Genomic DNA, 17,973 nt, shown 5'->3' on the forward strand with positions numbered 1-17,973 from the left:
GTGTTTTGACCCTCAGGGCCACCGTAAAAATACCCTCAGTGATGTAGGAACTGAAGTGTGGCGGAACCTTTAATTTTACCACGCCGAAGAGGGGGAATGTTGTTAGTGTGACAAACAAAATGTAAACAAGTGATTCAAAGCAGTCGACCGCAAATGGTTACATTATCTAGTCATTAAACGCAGCTTGTATGCTAATATTTTGCACTTTTGAAAGTTTGCTGTTGAAGCCGTTTACACCTCGATGACACGTCATCCTCCGTTTGAAAATGGTGAGTTTTAACGGTCAGATACACAGCAGGGGTTAGCTAGCTGGTCAAACAGGCTCTTAAAGTTAAGATATTTACAGACTATGGGTTATAAAACAACAAGCACGATGTATTTCCGTTCACACATAAGGCTTTTTGTATATAGACATGAACATTGTTTGAACTCCCACTGAATAAACACATTAAACTGTGTAATCATAAGCCAACTGTTAATATAGGCTGGAGCTAACGTAAGAGCACTGTTGTTTAAAGCCAAGTAGATCTGATTTAAAATTGTAATATCTATCATTGGAAATTGTATTTTCCACATTTGTTAAATTTTATACCTGCCTGTAACAAATACCATATTTTTGCATGTTCAGCTAATTTAAAACCTCTGGATTACACTGCTCATCCCAAAAATACCAAAAGTACTAAATTCACAGTTATGGCCAGGAAAACGTACACAGCAACTAAATGTAAATAAAGCATTATATTTAAAGTAATAATCCCCTTGGCTTTACATGCAGATATACCATATTCCCTGGATCTACACACCGGTGCGGACTGTCCTGGCAATCTGGCACCAGCTGACCAAGACAGAGGTGAGGAAGCTCTCCTGAATAAAGACAATGAAAGCTTAATTTCAGAAACAATACATGTTTAAGTAAGTATAACTGTTGTTATAAAGTGTCTGTTTTTATTTCTAAACTCTTTTCTGCTCAGATCCCAGAGCTGGCCAAGTGCTCGGTGCTGATGAGAGAGCGCAGCAGAGTGGAGGACACGATCCATGCCATGCAGCGAGCCGGTGCAGGCAGCATGCAGGTGAGTGGACTGTGGTTCATTTCAGCAGGAGTGACACCAGAACACAAGGCTTTTCTGGATATACTGAGGTCACACTGAGTCTGTGTGGTTAACCTTTTATCTGTTAGTAATATAAATTTTGACTGATTAATTCCAGGCTATCGATGATAGAATGATAGAAAATTGTAGTTTATGGGTTTGCGTGTTTGCTGTGTGATAAAGTTTGATGTCTTCAGCTCTAAATTGTCATGTTCCTTCAGGTAATCTCAGACTTTGATATGACACTGACCAGATTCGCCCACAACGGCAGGAGAGTGCCCACCACACACAGTAAGCAAACAGATAACTGACTCTTGGAAAAGATTATCTGCATCTGTGCCAAATCGTGTTCTTATGATGTGGTAGAGTTTGCACATTTTCATCATTAGATTTATTAATGGACTGTCTGAATATCTTGTTGAAACCTCCTTTCCTTTGTTTTTGCAGACATCCTGGATAACCAGTTGTTGATCAATGAAGATTGCACTAAAAAGGTAAATGTGCTACAGTCATTTATTGGTGTACAGTTCAAAAGATAATGAGTCCATTTTACTCTTTACTTGCTCCCACTTTAGTAACTGTAGCTGTTTTGTTGTACGCTGGTCTGTAATTCTGCACCCATCACTACATCACTTCTGTAAGTATATGTTCAGCATGTCTTCTTGGTCCGCTGTAGATGAGGGAGCTGCTGAGCACCTACTATCCCATAGAGATTGACCCTTGCAGGACTACAGAGGAGAAGCTGCCTCTCATGGTGGAGTGGTGAGAAACAAACTAATGTAAATAATAATCCCTGTCTATTTTACTCAATATAATTTTGATTTACATTTGTCTTATGCTGCTCCCTACAGGTGGACTAAAGTCCATGAGCTGCTGATAAACCAGAGGATTAGGAAGGACATGCTGGGACAGGCTGTCAGGGAATCCAGGGCCATGCTCAGGTACACACAATGCTCAAATTTCATATTATTTATGCAGGATTGTGGTACTAGAGAGAGAAAAAACACATCAAGAACGCCTACAAATGTAATAACTATATGTAATAATGTATTTTGCTCAAGATGTGATTTTATGCATATATAAGTAAGTAAATCAGTAACAACAGTATTATATTGAGTGTTTGGAGTGCACAGTGATGTGTAATGAACAAAGAAACTTGAATTTTATTTCATTGTCATGCACAAAGAAAACCTGAGGTGAAAACATTACAATGATTTTACTGGTTAAAATAGATGGAAATAAGTAAAATTAAATATTTTTTTCTCACTTCAGATGTTTCCTCTTCAGATCATATTGAACACCAATCTAACCTCTTGTTTTATTCTGAAAACTATGGTCGTTGGTTCTTGTGGCTAATGGGCGGTGTGTGTGATTTCTTTAGGGACGGCTACAAAGTGTTTTTTGACCATCTGGAGGAGCAGCAGGTCCCTCTGTTGATCTTCTCGGCGGGCGTCGGAGATGTCCTGGAGGAGGTGATTCGACAGAACCACGTCTTCCATCCCAACATCCGCGTCATCTCCAACTACATGGACTTTGACCAGAGCGTGAGTTTGACCACCCCGGCTTTACAGGGATTTCATATCACGTGCATTATTGTATGAAATGTCCCGCATAATATTTAGACAGCTAATATCATCCACTGTAGCTGTTTAAGAGATAAACATGGGCCTTATTTTTTTTATCTCTGTTTATTATGTTACATTTTCTCTTGGCTGCCAATAATGATCAGTAAAAGTTTACTTACTTAGTGCACCTTTAGGGCAACATTACCACCGATTTAATATATATGATTCTACTCCACTAGCTTCAGTCTCTAACTGAACATTGTTTTGTAAATAAGGGGGTCCTGCGAGCCTTCAAAGGCCAACTGATCCACACCTTCAACAAGAGGGAAGGTGCTCTGTCACATGCAGCTGGCCTCAGAGAGCTGCAGGGTCGACCCAACGTGCTGCTGCTGGGTGACTCTTTAGGGGACCTGACCATGGCCGACGGGGTGTCGGAGCACCAGAACCTCCTCACCATTGGCTTCCTCAACGACCAGGTCAGACTAATGTACATATATCATGCGTTAAATTATATCGACACACTATCAACACAAGAAATTAGGTTCTAACTGTCTCTGTCTCCCAGGTTGAAGAGAGAAAAGAGTCCTACATCAACTCCTTTGACATCGTGCTGGTGAAGGACGAGACCATGGACGTCCCGAATGCCATCCTCAGATACATTACATCATCAGGTGACAAGTAAGATGTGCAAGGAGGAACCGGGCACTTTATGACGACACACACACACAGATGGACTTGATCACTCAATGTTACATGCTGGACAGCCACACGTCATCACTTACCTCAAAACAGAGCCTGAAACTGGACCACTGCTTGCACTAGAGTGGCTAATAGTGCAAATCACACATTTACTTTTTTCTTTACTCTGATGTCTTTCTGTTTACACTCTCTGTGTTTCGACTTGTATTTAGTCCAAAGATCTAAATTAGGTTGTGCATAGAAACGGTAGCACCAGCAATGTGCCACCTTAACACAAGTCAGCAATATAGATCGTCTTATTTCAAATGCATAACTATATACCTGCAGCCCTTCTTCTGAAAACAAATCAGCAACCTCTTAAAAGGTCAGTATAAATAACAGTGTTTGTCTAATTTTCTTTCCTCTTTTCAATCATTTTTAACACAAAAAAAAAAATCTAATTTCTAATTCATTGTTTTACAGTATGAGGATGAGGATGGGCTGCTTTTAAAGATCCTCTTCTTTGAGAAAACATTTTTTGTAACAGTCTCTTTATCTGCCAAGTCTTCTTCTTCACATTGACACTGTTCTGATGTGTTTTGGGTGTACTGTATATTACCTCTGTGCACGCTGCAAGTACTCGATGCTCATGTCTACAAACACTGTGCACATGAGTCTGTCTGTGTACTCGCAGGGTGCAGCTAACTTGACAGTGATGCTAACAGTCTCTAAGCTATTCTAGTAGTTTTTACATGAGTTATTCTAACCACTTTTAAACCTGTGACAGTGAGGACAAACATGTTAATGCCAGAGTCAAACACAGTCCGGGATGATTGTTTTGTCTTTCAACTGACACTGACACTGAGAAATTAAGACTGAACATTGAGCTAGTTGCACTTAACATAGGTGACGTGACACATTTACAGAAAAGATGGACTAACTTTTAAATGTAAAGGTATAGTTCACATTTTTAAAAATGCCATTTCATTTATCATAGTAGCAAAAGAGGAAAGTTCCAGGGAAATTTTGAATTCCTTTAGTTACTAAGCCATGTTTTCAGCATATGAGTAAAAAAAAAAAAAAGTGAACTTTCCCTTTTAATCAACATTTTTACACTAATACACTATGCTACTAAAAATGTCTCCTAATGTAGTCATACATCAGTAATTCTACATTGCCATTGATGTCCAGTAATGCAGTTCCCCTGGCAGGTGTCATTCTTCTCCTGCCAGTTTTTTGACATATTGGTGCTCCCCTCTTTTTGTCACAAATACAGGCACAGTTATTGCAGATGTCTGATGTTCTCTTTAGCTGGGGTCCAAGAGTCCAGGGAAAAAAAGAAACCATTTTCTTTTTTCTTACATTTTAATTAATGTGACTTTCAGGGAGGAATAAAAGGTGCTTGTTTGGTTTTCTGAAATACAACAATCAAAAACAAACATACAACACAGAACTCCACAAAATAGACCATTTGCACTATTTTCCTGTCATTTAAAAACACTGTCCATTATGGTACAGAAAGTATTAAACCGTGATGCTGTATGGGAAAAGTCATTGCTTGTTGTGTAATGTTTTGGGGATTTTCCCTGAGAGAGAACGAAAAGCATCGGTCCTCATCACAACTCCTCGTGCCTCACCGCTTCCCTGTCTTTGTCCTCATCCACCTTCAGTTTGAGCTCGTCGGCCGTGATCACTCCGTCCTTATTTCGGTCCTGGTTTTGGAACATGTCGGTGATGACCTGCTCCATGGTCAGTCCAGGCTTTATACGACCTTTGCCCTCCGTCACTTGCTGCTTGATGAACTCCCCAAACTAAAACGTGTCAGGAGATGAAAGAGGGTCACTGATCAATAAGTGCTGTGTGGGTACTGGCTCAGCGGGATGCAAGTTTTATTCAGAGAAACATTCTTGACATCTGTACTTTCAATAGGACTTAAAGTTGTACTAGTTACCTAGTTGTCCTCGAAATGTACTATAGATATACATTCCAATTTTTCTGAGCACTTTCTTAAGGAACTCCATATAATGGAAATTTAAACATAATATTTCAGTAACCACTGGACAGCTCCATCAGCGGATGAAGATCAAGTGATATGATCGAAGGCTCCAGAACAGCTACTAAACTGACCTTATGGTGAAATTTTTTTTAGTTAAATGCTGTTTCATGGTCAAGAATGCCCTTTTAATATCAATCTTAAAGATCATTCTGAGAGATTAAAGCCAGAAGTGTCATTCTGGATATTACCACCAGATGGTGCCAAAGTAAGGAATTTTCAAGTAGTGTACCAAAGTCAAATTTTCAGATATTTGTACTTAAGTTATATATTTAAATTTTATGCTATGCTATAGTTTTGTTTAACAGGGAGATATTGTAGTTTCTCCTCCACATTTCTGGATGTGATGCTGTTAATAGTAACTTTGCTGATTTTACATACAAAAAAAACATGCCATCATCTCGTAAATGATGTGCTGTAAACCACTGAAATCATCAAAACCTCAATCGACAACAGTGAAATGCTACTTACACATGAAAGCATCAGTAAAAACTAATTATCCAAAAATATAATGTAATGGATACAATATCAGCATAAGTGGGTTTAGTTTTGATGGTTGAAATACTTTTTTCTACTAAATGTTTTTTTTGGTGAAATTCTAAATGCAGACTGACTCTTACATGTAAAGGAGTATTTTTACATAGTGCTCTTAACTTAAAAGGACGATCTTAGTACTTCCTCCACCACTGTTGGTAAGTCCCATATTACAAAATTTGTGTGTTCAATTGTTAGTGAAAAACATTTTTAGGGGCGGTGTGAAATAATGCAGGTGGTGGCCACACTATGAGCAGTAATGTACCTCCTCCAGGGGCACCACTTCGTTCTTGTTCATGTCCAGGGCTCCGAACAGGTCTGCGGGACTGTCCTGGAGCCACACGAACAGGTATCCAGGCGGCACTCCCTTCTCAAAGCTCACCAGTTCGATGTCAAAGACCAGCACAGCACTGCTCGGCACACCAGTGGCTGACGGATAGAAAGCAAGAAAAACACTTCAGGTTTACCTCTTAGTGTCTGTGGAAAAAAAATATACCTACGTATGTGCATATTAGGTTTATCTGGACTGTTTTAATTAAATTACTTTTTTTTTTTAAACTCAAAAGTGTAGCTCAAGACTTGAAGCCATTGAAACGATGATATAGTAATTATTTAAACTTTCTTCATGCTACCAAATGAAAATCTTCTCATGATAGTCTGACATCATTGCATCAAAAAGGTTAGTATGCTCTAATGAGAGCTACAAGAGCATCATTAATCTGAAGAGTGATGGTGTTTTATGGTTCTTGGTTGTTTTGAGGTAAACCAAACTCACCTCCTTTTTCTCCATGGCCCAAGTGAGGCGGCACCGTCAGCACCCTCCTCTCTCCTGTGCACATGCCGCGCAAGCCCTCGTCCAGCCCGTCGATCACCTTGTCCCACCCCAGCATTGCTTCTTGAGGGCTGTTGTAGTCGTGTCTGAGGACAAGGTGGATTACATATTGATCTAAAGTCGCAAAATGTCAGTGTTTAAAATGAGGGACGACCGGATGACTCACGAGGAGAAGAGCGCCGTGCCGTCCACCAGGGTGCAGTTGTAGTGGTATTGGACGAGGTCGTTCTGCGCGGTCGTCTCGTTACACACTTCGGGTTTGTAGGTGATCTTAATGTCCACTTTGTCGCTGGGGTTGTGGAAGTCGATGATGTGGATGTCAAACACCAGCACAGCAGAAGGGGGGATGACGGCACCTGGACAGACCACACTTAATTATTTAATCTTATTGACAAGTGTTTGGAAATGTTCTGTTCATACCATAGACTGTAGAGAAGAAGTGGACGCAGCTTCGGGGTCTGAAAAGTGAAGCCAGTGCGAAAGTGCCTTTAAGCCTGGATTCCTTCTAACAGCCAGCAGAGGTCGCAAAAAGAAGTCAGAATGAATGGAAGTCTATGAGAAAATGAACCTACTTCTCACTTAATTTATCACCTTACTAAACACATTCCCTTTTTTATTCCTGAGGTCTCAGTTCATTTAGTATGGCCTCATCTAGAGGAAAATAGACAATACCTTTATTGTTTATGTTATGACGACGTTGTGACTAACCAATCAGAGGCAGTCTTCGTCATCACTTCTGGCTCCGAAAAAACAAAATGGCGACGCTTGTGAAGCCAAACTCAAGGCTTCAAAAAGGCATTCCACAAACCAGTGGGTGACGTCACAGTGGCCGCGTTTAACTCTCACTTATACATAACCAGTGACCAAAAGAGCATGTGACTCATTGTGGTAATGATATCTGATTCACAATGTATTCATTAAACTCTTGATCATTTTCATCATCGCTCATCGCCCGAAATGACCTCAAATTGTTCAGAATCGAAATGTATTTCATTTATAATATAAAAAGAATGCATGATAAAGCAGTGATTACCCTTAATTAATGAGTGATTAATCCATTTGTTTTGTGTTGATAAACTAATCATTTCAGCACTAATATATACTGAAAATAACTGCTAAAAAATGCCCCTTTTTCTTGTATATTTATATTAAAATCCCACTATTTTTCTTGCCTGGTTTTTACAGTTACATTTCTTAGTTACTTTTGGCCTGGATGAGATAACTATTTGGTTTACCGGAGGTGATTCTCATGTTACGTTCCTTCCTTTTTCAGCCAAAATACGGACGGATTTTAATGGGTTATTTTTCCAGAACCTGAGCTGAATGTCAGCGCAGACATGGAACAGTGAACAAATTGCTTTGATTAAATCAATTCATATCAGCTCGGGCAGACAACTTACTGAAAAGCAGCAAGAAAAAGCTACAGTTAACTTACCTGCTCCTTGCTCTCCATACGCCAGGTGTGGAGGGATGATGACCCTCCTCCTCTCCCCAATACAGACTCCCACCAGGCCGTGGTCCATGCCTGCAATCACGTACCCCATCCCGATGTAGGTGTTGTATGTACTGTTCCTCTGGTAGCTGTCAACAGTCACAGACGAGTACGGGTTATTTTCAAAAAGGGGTAGTTTTTATTAGACTTTATTAGACAGGAAACAGACTTTATGAACAGAACTAATGCCTCAAATGACGGCTATGTAACGACATATTATCTAACTACGGCTATATAACTCTCAGTGTGACGTGACCTCACCTGGTGTCAAACGAGACTCCGTTCAGGAAGGTACCGTTGTAGTGGTACCGGATGTAATCACCAACCACAGACCTGCGTACGCACGACTCAGGCACCACCTGGTTCTCAACGCTGATGTTATCCTTTGGGTTATGAATGTCCACCAACAGGACATCAAACACCAGGGTCGCCTGGGAGGGAATCTCTTTACCTGGAGAGCAGGGAGAAGGAGGAGGATTTCAAACTTCACACCTACCAACATCTATTATATAGAAGAGAAGCTGCTTTATCTAGTGTTTTATGGGAGTTTTATTTTGGTGATTTGATGAAAGCAAAGGAAGTTAAACACCATAGCTAAAAATCAAATGAGGGTCCGAGCTGAATATTAAAATTTGAATGGTACAAAATGTAAGTAGATTTACATTTATGTGGGATCATTGTAAGTTTAACTGGACTAACAACTGTCATTTGTCCTTACCTGATCCCTTTTCTCCGTACGCTTTGAAGGGTGGGATGACAATATGTCTGATCTCTCCCACACACATGCCCAGCAGGCCCTCATCCATGCCCTTGATGAGCCAACCCTCGCCCACTAAGGAGTCATGGGTCTGCTTCCTGGAATAGCTATGTAGGGCTCATACAAGCGCAAAGTCAAACACACAACACACCTGGATGACACAGTACAAACACAGAAAGGCTGTCATTCAGACGAGGTTTCATTTCAGAGCTTAGAGAAAAGAATGAGATTCAGCTTCAAACAACTGACATTTTTAGGGCTACAATTGCTATTCACTTTTATTGTTTGATGCAAAGATCTGCACTTTTAAGGACAGAGATCCTCTACACCAAACAGCAATGGTTGTCCAGGTCAGAAATCACCTGGAGTCGAAAACGGTGCCGTCAAGCAGAGTGCCGTTGAAATGGTAGCGCACAAAGTCAGTGCGCATCACAGAGCGTTTGCAGTCTTTGGGGGTGGTGATAGTTTTGGTGACGACCAGGTCAGCTTTGTTCCACAGATCCAACAGGTAGATGTCAAACACCAGGGTGGCGTCTGGCGGCACCACGTCACCTGTGGTGGTGAAGATGGTTAAGTTCTACCAGACTTACACAGCAAAGACACTTGTGATGATGATTTCAAAAAAACAACAACATAATCCACACACATCTCATATTAAAGCATCTGTGAAATGACAGACAACCATCTTATTTCCTAAAATGAGCGACCCAGTTGGAACAGGATGTTGGGATGGGCTGTAATGAGCGTAAAGATCACTAAAAATTCTGTGGTGTTTGCCTGGAAAGACGCCACTTACAGCGAGTTAAGTAAGTTAATTTTGATTTAGCCAAAGGACGGTAATGTTGGTCTGTTTGTTGGTCCGTGGGCCCACCATTTATAGTTTTAAGTGAAATGTCCCAAAAACTACTAGATGAATTTCAATGAAATTTCATGCAAACAATCATGTTCTCTTCGGGGTAAATTGTAAATTTGGTGACACCATCTAATGTAGCTCCACCATCAGGTCAAAATGTTTTTGTCCAATATTTTGGTTTATGATTAAATACTTGCAGAACAAATGACTGCTCTTTGTATTCAGCGCCAATTAGCAAATCCTAGGATGCTAACATGCAAAGCAACAATGAAAACATGTTTAGCATCAGCACATTAGCATTTTTAATGCTATTATCATGTGTTATTATTCTGTTATTTTATTTCATTGCAGGTTAGCATTAAGCTCAGAGTGCTGCTGTGCCTGTGTACAGCCTCACAGAGCTGCTAGTGTGGCTGTAAACTCTTACACTTCTTCTTGTTATTTTTATTTGACTGTTTTTCATGATCCTGTGAAAAACATCCACATCCACATAAACTCTAAGAGGCAGAGGACTGCAGGCTACCATCAGCTGCAGCTCCAGAAACCATCATTTCTATGCTGCCATGACCCTAGTTTGAAGTATATCTGTTAATTTGTGATAATTTAATGAATTGCAAAGTGTATGGGTATGCACCATGCAAGCATAATAACAAGTGAAATAGAAAATGAATGAAAACTACTTTTTCCACACATGTCCCCAAACAAATGAATTGCCACATAGACAGACTGGAGTGTGGGGGGGTGTGGGGGGGTGTAGGGTCTGGTGTCGATCCTTAACTCCAATGTGAACTCCTGGATCTTTAGATTAGTGAAGAACAGTTCACTATCTGACACTTTGACTCACCTGCACCGGTGCTTCCATAGGCCAGGTGAGGTGGGACGGTGATCGTCCTGCGCTCATTCACACACATGCCCTGCAGGCCTTTATCAACGCCAGCCAGGAGCCGGCCCTCCCCCAGCAGGCCCACCTTGGCTTCTCCTCTCTGATGGCTGTGAGGGAAACCAAAAGACAAAGGACGTGTCAGAAGTGGGTCAGCTTGAAGAAGAGGTGAACACATCTGCAGGACGTGCAAACTTATTTTGCCACTGCTGCTTTAACCAAACTTCATGACCTGTGCAGGATAATGACAAACACTGGAAGCAAGGAGACAAAACTAAAACGAGTGCAGTCAGAGTTTGAGATGCAACACGTATGAACTCACCTCGAATCAAAAGTTTTCCCGTCGACAAATGTGGCGTTGTAGTGATAGCGAACATAATCTCCGTCCTTCGCTTCTCTGACACAGTCTTTGGGGATGAAGTTTCTTTCCACGACCACATCTGCTGCCACAGGACTGGGGTTGCACTCCACGGAAGACCAAGTAGTGAGGAGGAGGAAAAAGGCCACACTGCAGGCAAACATCTTTGCAGAATCACGTCAAAGAACTTAAGGACTTGCAGAAGAATAAACAGCAATAATAATAGTAGTCACTAAATGGATAAATTTGAGGCCCACGGTTGCGTGCGCGCTTTTACGCAGAGGGCCGAGGCTGCAGATGTGGAGCAGGGGCAGCGGTGTCTGAATGCTGTAAACGTGGACAATCTCCAGGGTTGGTGTGCAGACTTTTTACCACAGGGGAGGAACGGGGGAAGCGCCTGTCAAGGTTACTACAATAAGAGAAGAGCACTACTTCCTTAATGAAAATAAAATCACTTTAGAAAGGATTGGACGTGAAACAGGATTTACTGCAGTCTGTAGTGGGGCTTCTCTTCTTTTAGGCAAAATAAAAATGAAAATAGAGATATACATTCAGATTTTCATTTTAAAGCATGCACTAAGACTATACTAAATACTCTGTTTGGAGGTTTAACTCTAATACTGTTTCAAATACACAATATGTCTACAAAAGTATGTAATTCTATCTATGTATGCGTATGTTGAGGACGACCATAAAACGGAATACTTGAGTTATCTTTGTTTTCCTTTTCAAAAATGTCCATTTCCGCTTTTATTTTGAAAATAACGTCGCCCGTTGTTGCGTTGAGCTTGACTCTTCAGCGCTGCTGTATCCAGCTGCAGACAGCTGGCAGACCCGCCTTTCTGGATCAGCCTCTCAGAGCCGTAAAGTGGTCTTAATGCCCCCAAAGACTCAGCGTTTTCATTAATGCCGTGAAAGTCAGTAGTGCAGTAGTTGTGCCCTCAGGTAGCATTAAACACCCAGAGGAGACAGAGACTAGTCTGGGAAGAAATGCGCTTCCTGTCCAAAATCCACAAGACGTCTCAGCATATGATTTACAAGACAACACATACAAATAATAATCCCACACTTTAGTGGGCAGAGCAACTTTTTCTGACAGCCCCACAGACACCTTCACTCACTCCACCTTCACTCAGAACTATGGGTCTTAACTTTATAAACCACATCCACTGCAGTTATATTCATCCCATTAATGATGAAAAGGAACATGAACGAGCTACATCAACAACCTGAACAAACAGGATTAGAATATCCACAGGCGGTCACTTTTACGCACGCATATTCTTGTGCCAAATAAAGAAACGCAGCAGTGTGTGGCAGCTGTGGGCCTGCACCGAGAAACCCGAGACAGTAACCTCTGAAAGGTCCAATCCTGGAATTCCCACAGACCCCTAATCGCTTCAGCAGACCACCACACAGACACTGGAAACAGCAGGAGAGGACAGACGGAGCAGACTAATATGTGGGATGTCATCTTATCATGGTTCCGTTTTGCGCAAAAGCTGACGCGTTTTTGACGTCGCTTTGTTTGACCCTTGTTTTAATGACAGCCGCGCAATATGAAAACTACAACTTCATAAATTTCCCCAAAGAGGAGCTGATGCCCCTCACCACCGCCTACGGACTGGCTTTGGACCATTACGCAGCGGAGAGCTGGACGGACGCGATCATTTATTTGGAACTGAGTTTGCGTTTGCACCGGCTTCTTAAGGACAGCGTGAGGTACTGCGTGCTGCACTGTAACAGCAGCAGGCACGAAGAACCGATCCTGTTCAAGGGAAACCGGGATCTCCGCGTCTACTGGCACGTTATGATGGGAGCGTCCTGTCAGAAGAAGTGCAGGGCGCATTTCCCCGCGCTGCAGCTCCTCCCTCCCGGCAGACAGGCGCTGGAGGATTTCAGCAGAAGATCTCCCTACAGATATCTGTACTTTGCGCACTCCAGGGTGAGACACACTGCGTTTAAGAGCACCTTATATCAACACAGCCATATTCATAGTCTGGTGAAAGATGTTCAACTTTATGTTTCTTAGAAATAAACCATCTTAGACTGAATAAAGAAACATAGTTATGCCTAATCTTTCTCCAAACTAACTACATAGAATAGGCTATATTCCCCCAAATAACCATTAATCAAAAAAAGTATGCTGCTGCAATGAAAACATCTGCTTGTTTTAACTCCAGATGATCTTGGCTCCCATTTGACAGTCACCCTGTGGCATCCTGCCCAGTTTAAGTTGTAGGACAAAAGCCTGAATGTTTATGTGTCTACTCTGAGGTAATTCAGCAGTTTTCTCCCAGCTGAATGACCTGCAGAGGGCTGTCCCGTGCGCCTACACCTACCTCCAGAAGAACCCCGGGGACCAAGAGATGCACCGACTGATAGAGGAGTACAAGAGCCAGTACGACCTGAGCGGCTACCTCACCGACCACGAAGAACGACCACACGAGGTGAGGCGGTCCACGACTCTGTTCTTCAAAAAACACCTTCCGTATAGAGTGCACAGCATAGCAGGGAGTTATACAGTTTACCACCACATCAGCAACAAAATCTTCCCACATCACTTTCTGAAGAGGATAGTTTGACTGAAATATGAACATAACTAATGTGGTACAGTGGCATCATGAAGAAGTCACATTAAAGTGCAAATGAAACACATTCATAGCATCAAAAGCTGTACAGCAAAGCATTTTGGTTCCTTTTCCCAACGCCACCGTTAGAAACAGCAGGCAGGAGAAGAGCAGTCTGGTGCACCATCATCCCCCCTGACAGTATCAGTCGTTTCCTCTCTAGGCTCCCTTTCTGAGAGGAGTGAAGCTCATCGGTTCAGGTGACTACAGCGGCGGTGTGGAACACATGGAGGAAGCTCTGAGGCTCTACCTCCATGAGTACGACCTCTGCCAGGCAGACTGTGAAGGCATCAGTCAGCTTTCACCAGACACTGACTTCTACACAGTCATAGCAGGTTGGTACGAAGTATCTAAAAATGTCCAAGAGTATCAATTTAAACAGATAATTTGTTCTGCACATCCCTGGTCAGTGGTGGAAAGTAACCAAGTACAATTACTCAGGTGTTGTACTTTAGCTCAATTTTGCAAAGTACAACGACATTTTAGTATTTCCAGTTTATGCTTTATACTCCACTACACTTCAGAGTAAATTATTCTCTTATGTATCGGAAACCACTGGACTACACAACCTAATCGTTAATAAGGTATTAAAACTAGCTCCACTTCCGGCAGCTACACCAGTAAAATGCTGCTCACACACTGATGCGTCATTTATTTTGTATGTAGTTATATATCAGTCACAGTCTGTTTTTCTGCAGAATGAGTGTGTTTGCTTTTGATATTTTAAGGACATTTTGCTGATAACAGTATGATTTCTCTTGAGTTGGACTTTGAATGCAGGACTTTTACTTGTAGTGGAGTACTTTTAACATTAACATATCAGTGCTTTTGTTTGAGTAAAGGATGTAAATACTTCTACCATAGTGCCTCTGGTTTCACTGAGTGACTTTTGTCTTACTAAATAGTCTCTCTGCCTTCACACAGATGTCTACGTTGAGGTATTGCAGTGTAAGCTGAGCTGTGAAGAAAACTTGAGGCCGAATGTTGGTGGCTATTTTGTGGAGAGATTAGTGGCCATGATTTACCACCACCTCCAGTACGCCTATTATAAGTGTAAGTTTAATGTCCACTCATCAGGATCAAAGAATAATATTCCTCACTAGTACTACCATCAACACTGTGTTTCTGCTGGGTTTTTTTTTCTTTTTAACCCCGACCAGTAAATGAGGGCCGCAGTGCGGTGCTTTGTGCGCACAGCTACTTCCTGTTTGAGCCTGAGGACCAAGTCATGAAGCATAACCTGCTGTATTATGAAGCCTACAGTGAACAGTGGGGCCTTCAGCCCGACCACTTCACCCCCAGGATGGTGAGAGAAAGACTCTGTCCAAATAACTCTGTTATCTAATCTGTCTGAGATGGTGGACACATGGATACGAGAACCGATGTCTGTATATGCAGAGAGATTCAGTGTTATGTGAACAAAATAACTTTCAAAACAGCAGCTCGTACTGACTTTTTATTTTGAGTCCATGAAGAGTTATCAGAGAATGTAATGTGTAAAACCATTGACCAAACATTTGTTCTCAGTTCATTTGAAGCAGAAACTAGGAATTAGTTTGTTAGTTTACTCTTGTCGTGTCTCGACGATCTGATTCTGTTTAAACAGGAAGCTTTAAAACACTTCAACCAGACTGTCGCTCAAAAACAGTTGCTGACATTTGTAGAGGAGTACGCCAAGTTGGACGATGAGGTGAGATTGAAAATGCTTTTTGTTTTTTGGGGGGTTTTTTTTACAAGCACCTGTGATTTCCCAAATACTAGACAGAAAAAACTTTGAGGATACTTTTATTCTGTTGTATTATTCAATCAGAAATCAATTAAAACATTGACTTCTGTTTCCTTATGTAGCAAAAGTCTTCTAAATAGTGTGATATTTGTTTGCATTGGGTATAAAACATTTATGATGAACGGTTCTAAAACCCCTCTGGATTATTGTAAATAATTTTAGATTTGCTGTTTCTCAGGATTTTCTTGGACCAGAGGAAGCTGCACGTTTGGCCTCTGAGTCTCCTGATGTTGAGTTCGAGGGGATGGGAGACTACGAGGAGTCCATCTACGCTGACTGGAGGCAGCCCAAAGGCAAAGGAGACAGTGGAGAGTCAAATATGTAGAGAGATGGCAGTAAGGATTTACAGTACAGATGTGAAAATGTCAGTGTCAGTGAAGTTGTTACTCAAATAAAGAAGTGCAGGTCTGTCACAGTCCAGTTTTCTGTCATCACAGTTTGGTTGAATCATTCTTTACAAAACTTTTTTTTCCTTCTCCAAACCAGAGCCTACTATACAAGAGTGCAAGGGTCTAAAATTAAACAAGCTCACATTAAAAATGTCATCAGCTTCATTGAGTAAAATACTGTATATTACAGTACATGAATGAATAATATCACAGTAGCTTCCACCTATGAGTACTGTATGCATGTACCATTAAGAATTAAGTATTTAGATTTAGTTTTTAGGCCATTAATTATTTGGCTCAAGGATCATATTCAAGTTAAAAACTACATTAAAAAGATTGAGAAGCACTGTTGTCTATTTGCTGTTAAATATTTCAGTAACGTTTATAAATTACTCTAAAATGAGGGCAGGAAGCATTAAACGTTAATTTACCATCATGTATAATGCATCTGTATTAAATTTAGCGCCAAGTTAGTGTCAGGCAGTGATGAAGTGTTTCAAGCTCAGCTACAGTGAGACAGTAAAGAAAAGCGAGTCAGTTTCTTCATGGACGACTTCAGATAATAAACACAAACGTTAATCTGCTGTCAGACAAGTATCAGAAAGTTATGAGAGAACATCCTGCAGAAATGTCTTTTTAAGACTGGATTTACACAACACGCACATCCACACAGTCAGTGTTATTCAGATATGTTTTAATATGTATTTTAATATACAGTAATATGATTATTTACATAGAAAGCTAATACTGGTTACCTTCCTGTAAGACTAAACACTGTTGACTTCCATGTGTGAATGGTGCCAAAATACTGCGATGAGTCCACCTACAATGTGTGATCACAAACATAGGCGGTAAACACAGTGTGACCTGAGCTTTCAACCAAGTCTGTCCTTGAGGAGTAGAGTTTATAAAGTGTTTGTACGGAATAAAGAGCTCAAGTACGATTAAAGGGACACATTGGCATTTTAAATTTAGAGAGAAGATTTGCAGTTCTAACCTCACCTGCTGTTAAAAGTTAGCATCTCGTCCTCAAAAACCCATTTCTATGACCACCTGCACTCATTTGTTTCAATTAGGAATATCATTAATGCCAACATATTCCTTTAATTTTACTGTAGATTGACTGGCAGTGTATCTTGGATCATCTCTTCTGGCACCTGTGCTATTGTTATTGGTGAAACAAAGCTAATCGAGGAGTCTTTGTATGTAACAACAACCACAGGAGGATGTCTCTAAACCTGATTTAAGACTCTCTGATGCCCACGGAGGATAAACTGAGAGAGTGATGCACATAAAAGCTGCAGAATTGAACTCCTTTTTTTTTGTTAAAGGGATGTTTGTTTTACATCTTAAACACACTCTTGTCAGTTTTTTTATTTTATAAATGTACATATTTATTGCTTATCATATGGATCTGTTCAGCCAGAGTTAAATTATCTGTAGCCTTTTAGAGATAAAGCATATTCCAAATCTATTTTTTTTTGCCTCGTGTGTTCATGTGAAATCGAGAGAAATCCTGTGTTACATCTGAGCTTGGACATCTGCGATATGTCATCATTTTGCAGCTTGAAAATCTCTCAGAGGCATGTGCTAAACATCCAGCACTCACGCATCTCGCCTGTGGCCCAAGTGATCGGACATGTAGCCGACACAAGAAGAGGAGCTCAGACTTCCCTGAAACCTACAAACTGCAAAGATTTGAATCCTCTCTTGCCGATTAAATCCACAGTGTGAGCAGTTTTAGGCCGAGAGGCAGGAGGAGTCTCCTCTCTCCAGACTTGTGCTTCCATTCAGAGCGGCAGTGAGTCACTGCTGTCTAAATGAGTCAACCTTATGATACACTATGTACATCAGCACCCATGTTCAGCATACTTGTATGCATATTGGTTGTATATGGATTACATATCATACAGCGGGATAAAACATTCAGTGTGTACATGTGCAGCTGTGGTCAGCACAGAGACACAGCTAGCTTCCTTACAGGCCTGAACTATACATTCATACATTAATGCATAATATGTAGAAGCACTGATTTAGGATGGACTACTGTTTGATAATGAAAGGCAGCATAAGAGGAG

The 17,973-nt window shown here is 41.1% G+C and overlaps 3 protein-coding genes across 4 annotated transcripts; 2 read left to right on the forward strand and 1 right to left on the reverse strand.

Annotated features, from left to right (window-relative positions):
- The first annotated feature begins 182 nt into the window (after nt 1-182).
- Nucleotides 183-3,653, forward strand: LOC139220018 (7-methylguanosine phosphate-specific 5'-nucleotidase-like). Of its 2 annotated transcripts, XM_070852056.1 has the most exons (10): nt 183-269; nt 776-850; nt 972-1,070; nt 1,310-1,379; nt 1,536-1,582; nt 1,765-1,850; nt 1,940-2,029; nt 2,470-2,632; nt 2,929-3,129; nt 3,219-3,653. In XM_070852056.1, exons 1-10 carry the CDS (start codon nt 267-269, stop codon nt 3,333-3,335), a joined length of 951 nt encoding a protein of 316 aa, XP_070708157.1. In that variant the 5' UTR covers nt 183-266; the 3' UTR covers nt 3,336-3,653. The 2 variants fall into 2 exon arrangements, with proteins under 2 accessions (XP_070708157.1, XP_070708156.1); XM_070852055.1 differs by lacking the exon at nt 183-269 and having other exon boundaries at nt 770-850.
- Nucleotides 3,654-4,335: 682 nt separating this feature from the next.
- Nucleotides 4,336-11,430, reverse strand: fkbp10b (FKBP prolyl isomerase 10b). The gene is made up of 10 exons (XM_070851293.1): nt 11,055-11,430; nt 10,697-10,842; nt 9,362-9,551; nt 8,961-9,106; nt 8,504-8,693; nt 8,186-8,331; nt 6,917-7,106; nt 6,694-6,836; nt 6,184-6,347; nt 4,336-5,142 (listed from the first exon to the last, which is right to left on the reverse strand). Exons 1-10 carry the CDS (start codon nt 11,252-11,254, stop codon nt 4,948-4,950), a joined length of 1,710 nt encoding a protein of 569 aa, XP_070707394.1. The 5' UTR covers nt 11,255-11,430; the 3' UTR covers nt 4,336-4,947.
- A 1,203-nt stretch (nt 11,431-12,633) lies between these two features.
- On the forward strand, nt 12,634-15,831 carry LOC139219444 (endoplasmic reticulum protein SC65-like). The gene is made up of 7 exons (XM_070851294.1): nt 12,634-13,035; nt 13,391-13,540; nt 13,884-14,055; nt 14,645-14,773; nt 14,881-15,026; nt 15,327-15,410; nt 15,685-15,831. The coding sequence occupies exons 1-7, from the start codon at nt 12,634-12,636 to the stop codon at nt 15,829-15,831; spliced, it is 1,230 nt and encodes a 409-aa protein (XP_070707395.1).
- Nucleotides 15,832-17,973: the final 2,142 nt, after the last annotated feature.

Source organism: Pempheris klunzingeri, chromosome 20 (assembly GCF_042242105.1).
Source record: "Pempheris klunzingeri isolate RE-2024b chromosome 20, fPemKlu1.hap1, whole genome shotgun sequence".
Lineage (NCBI taxonomy): Eukaryota > Metazoa > Chordata > Actinopteri > Acropomatiformes > Pempheridae > Pempheris > Pempheris klunzingeri.

Excerpts from the sequence above, each read along its gene's own strand:
- LOC139220018 (XM_070852055.1), top strand. The coding sequence starts at position 770 with ATGCAGATATACCATATTCCCTGGATCTACACACCGGTGCGGACTGTC. Across the intron at positions 851-971 it reads ACCAGCTGACCAAGACAGAG|ATCCCAGAGCTGGCCAAGTG; the intron begins GTGAGGAAGCTC and ends TTTTCTGCTCAG. Across the intron at positions 2,030-2,469 it reads GAATCCAGGGCCATGCTCAG|GGACGGCTACAAAGTGTTTT; the intron begins GTACACACAATG and ends TGATTTCTTTAG.
- fkbp10b (XM_070851293.1), bottom strand. The coding sequence starts at position 11,254 with ATGTTTGCCTGCAGTGTGGCCTTTTTCCTCCTCCTCACTACTTGGTCT. Across the intron at positions 9,552-10,696 it reads CTATGGAAGCACCGGTGCAG|GTGACGTGGTGCCGCCAGAC; the intron begins GTGAGTCAAAGT and ends TCACCACCACAG. Across the intron at positions 8,694-8,960 it reads GTACGGAGAAAAGGGATCAG|GTAAAGAGATTCCCTCCCAG; the intron begins GTAAGGACAAAT and ends CCTGCTCTCCAG.
- LOC139219444 (XM_070851294.1), top strand. The coding sequence starts at position 12,634 with ATGACAGCCGCGCAATATGAAAACTACAACTTCATAAATTTCCCCAAA. Across the intron at positions 13,036-13,390 it reads TGTACTTTGCGCACTCCAGG|CTGAATGACCTGCAGAGGGC; the intron begins GTGAGACACACT and ends GTTTTCTCCCAG. Across the intron at positions 14,056-14,644 it reads CTTCTACACAGTCATAGCAG|ATGTCTACGTTGAGGTATTG; the intron begins GTTGGTACGAAG and ends GCCTTCACACAG.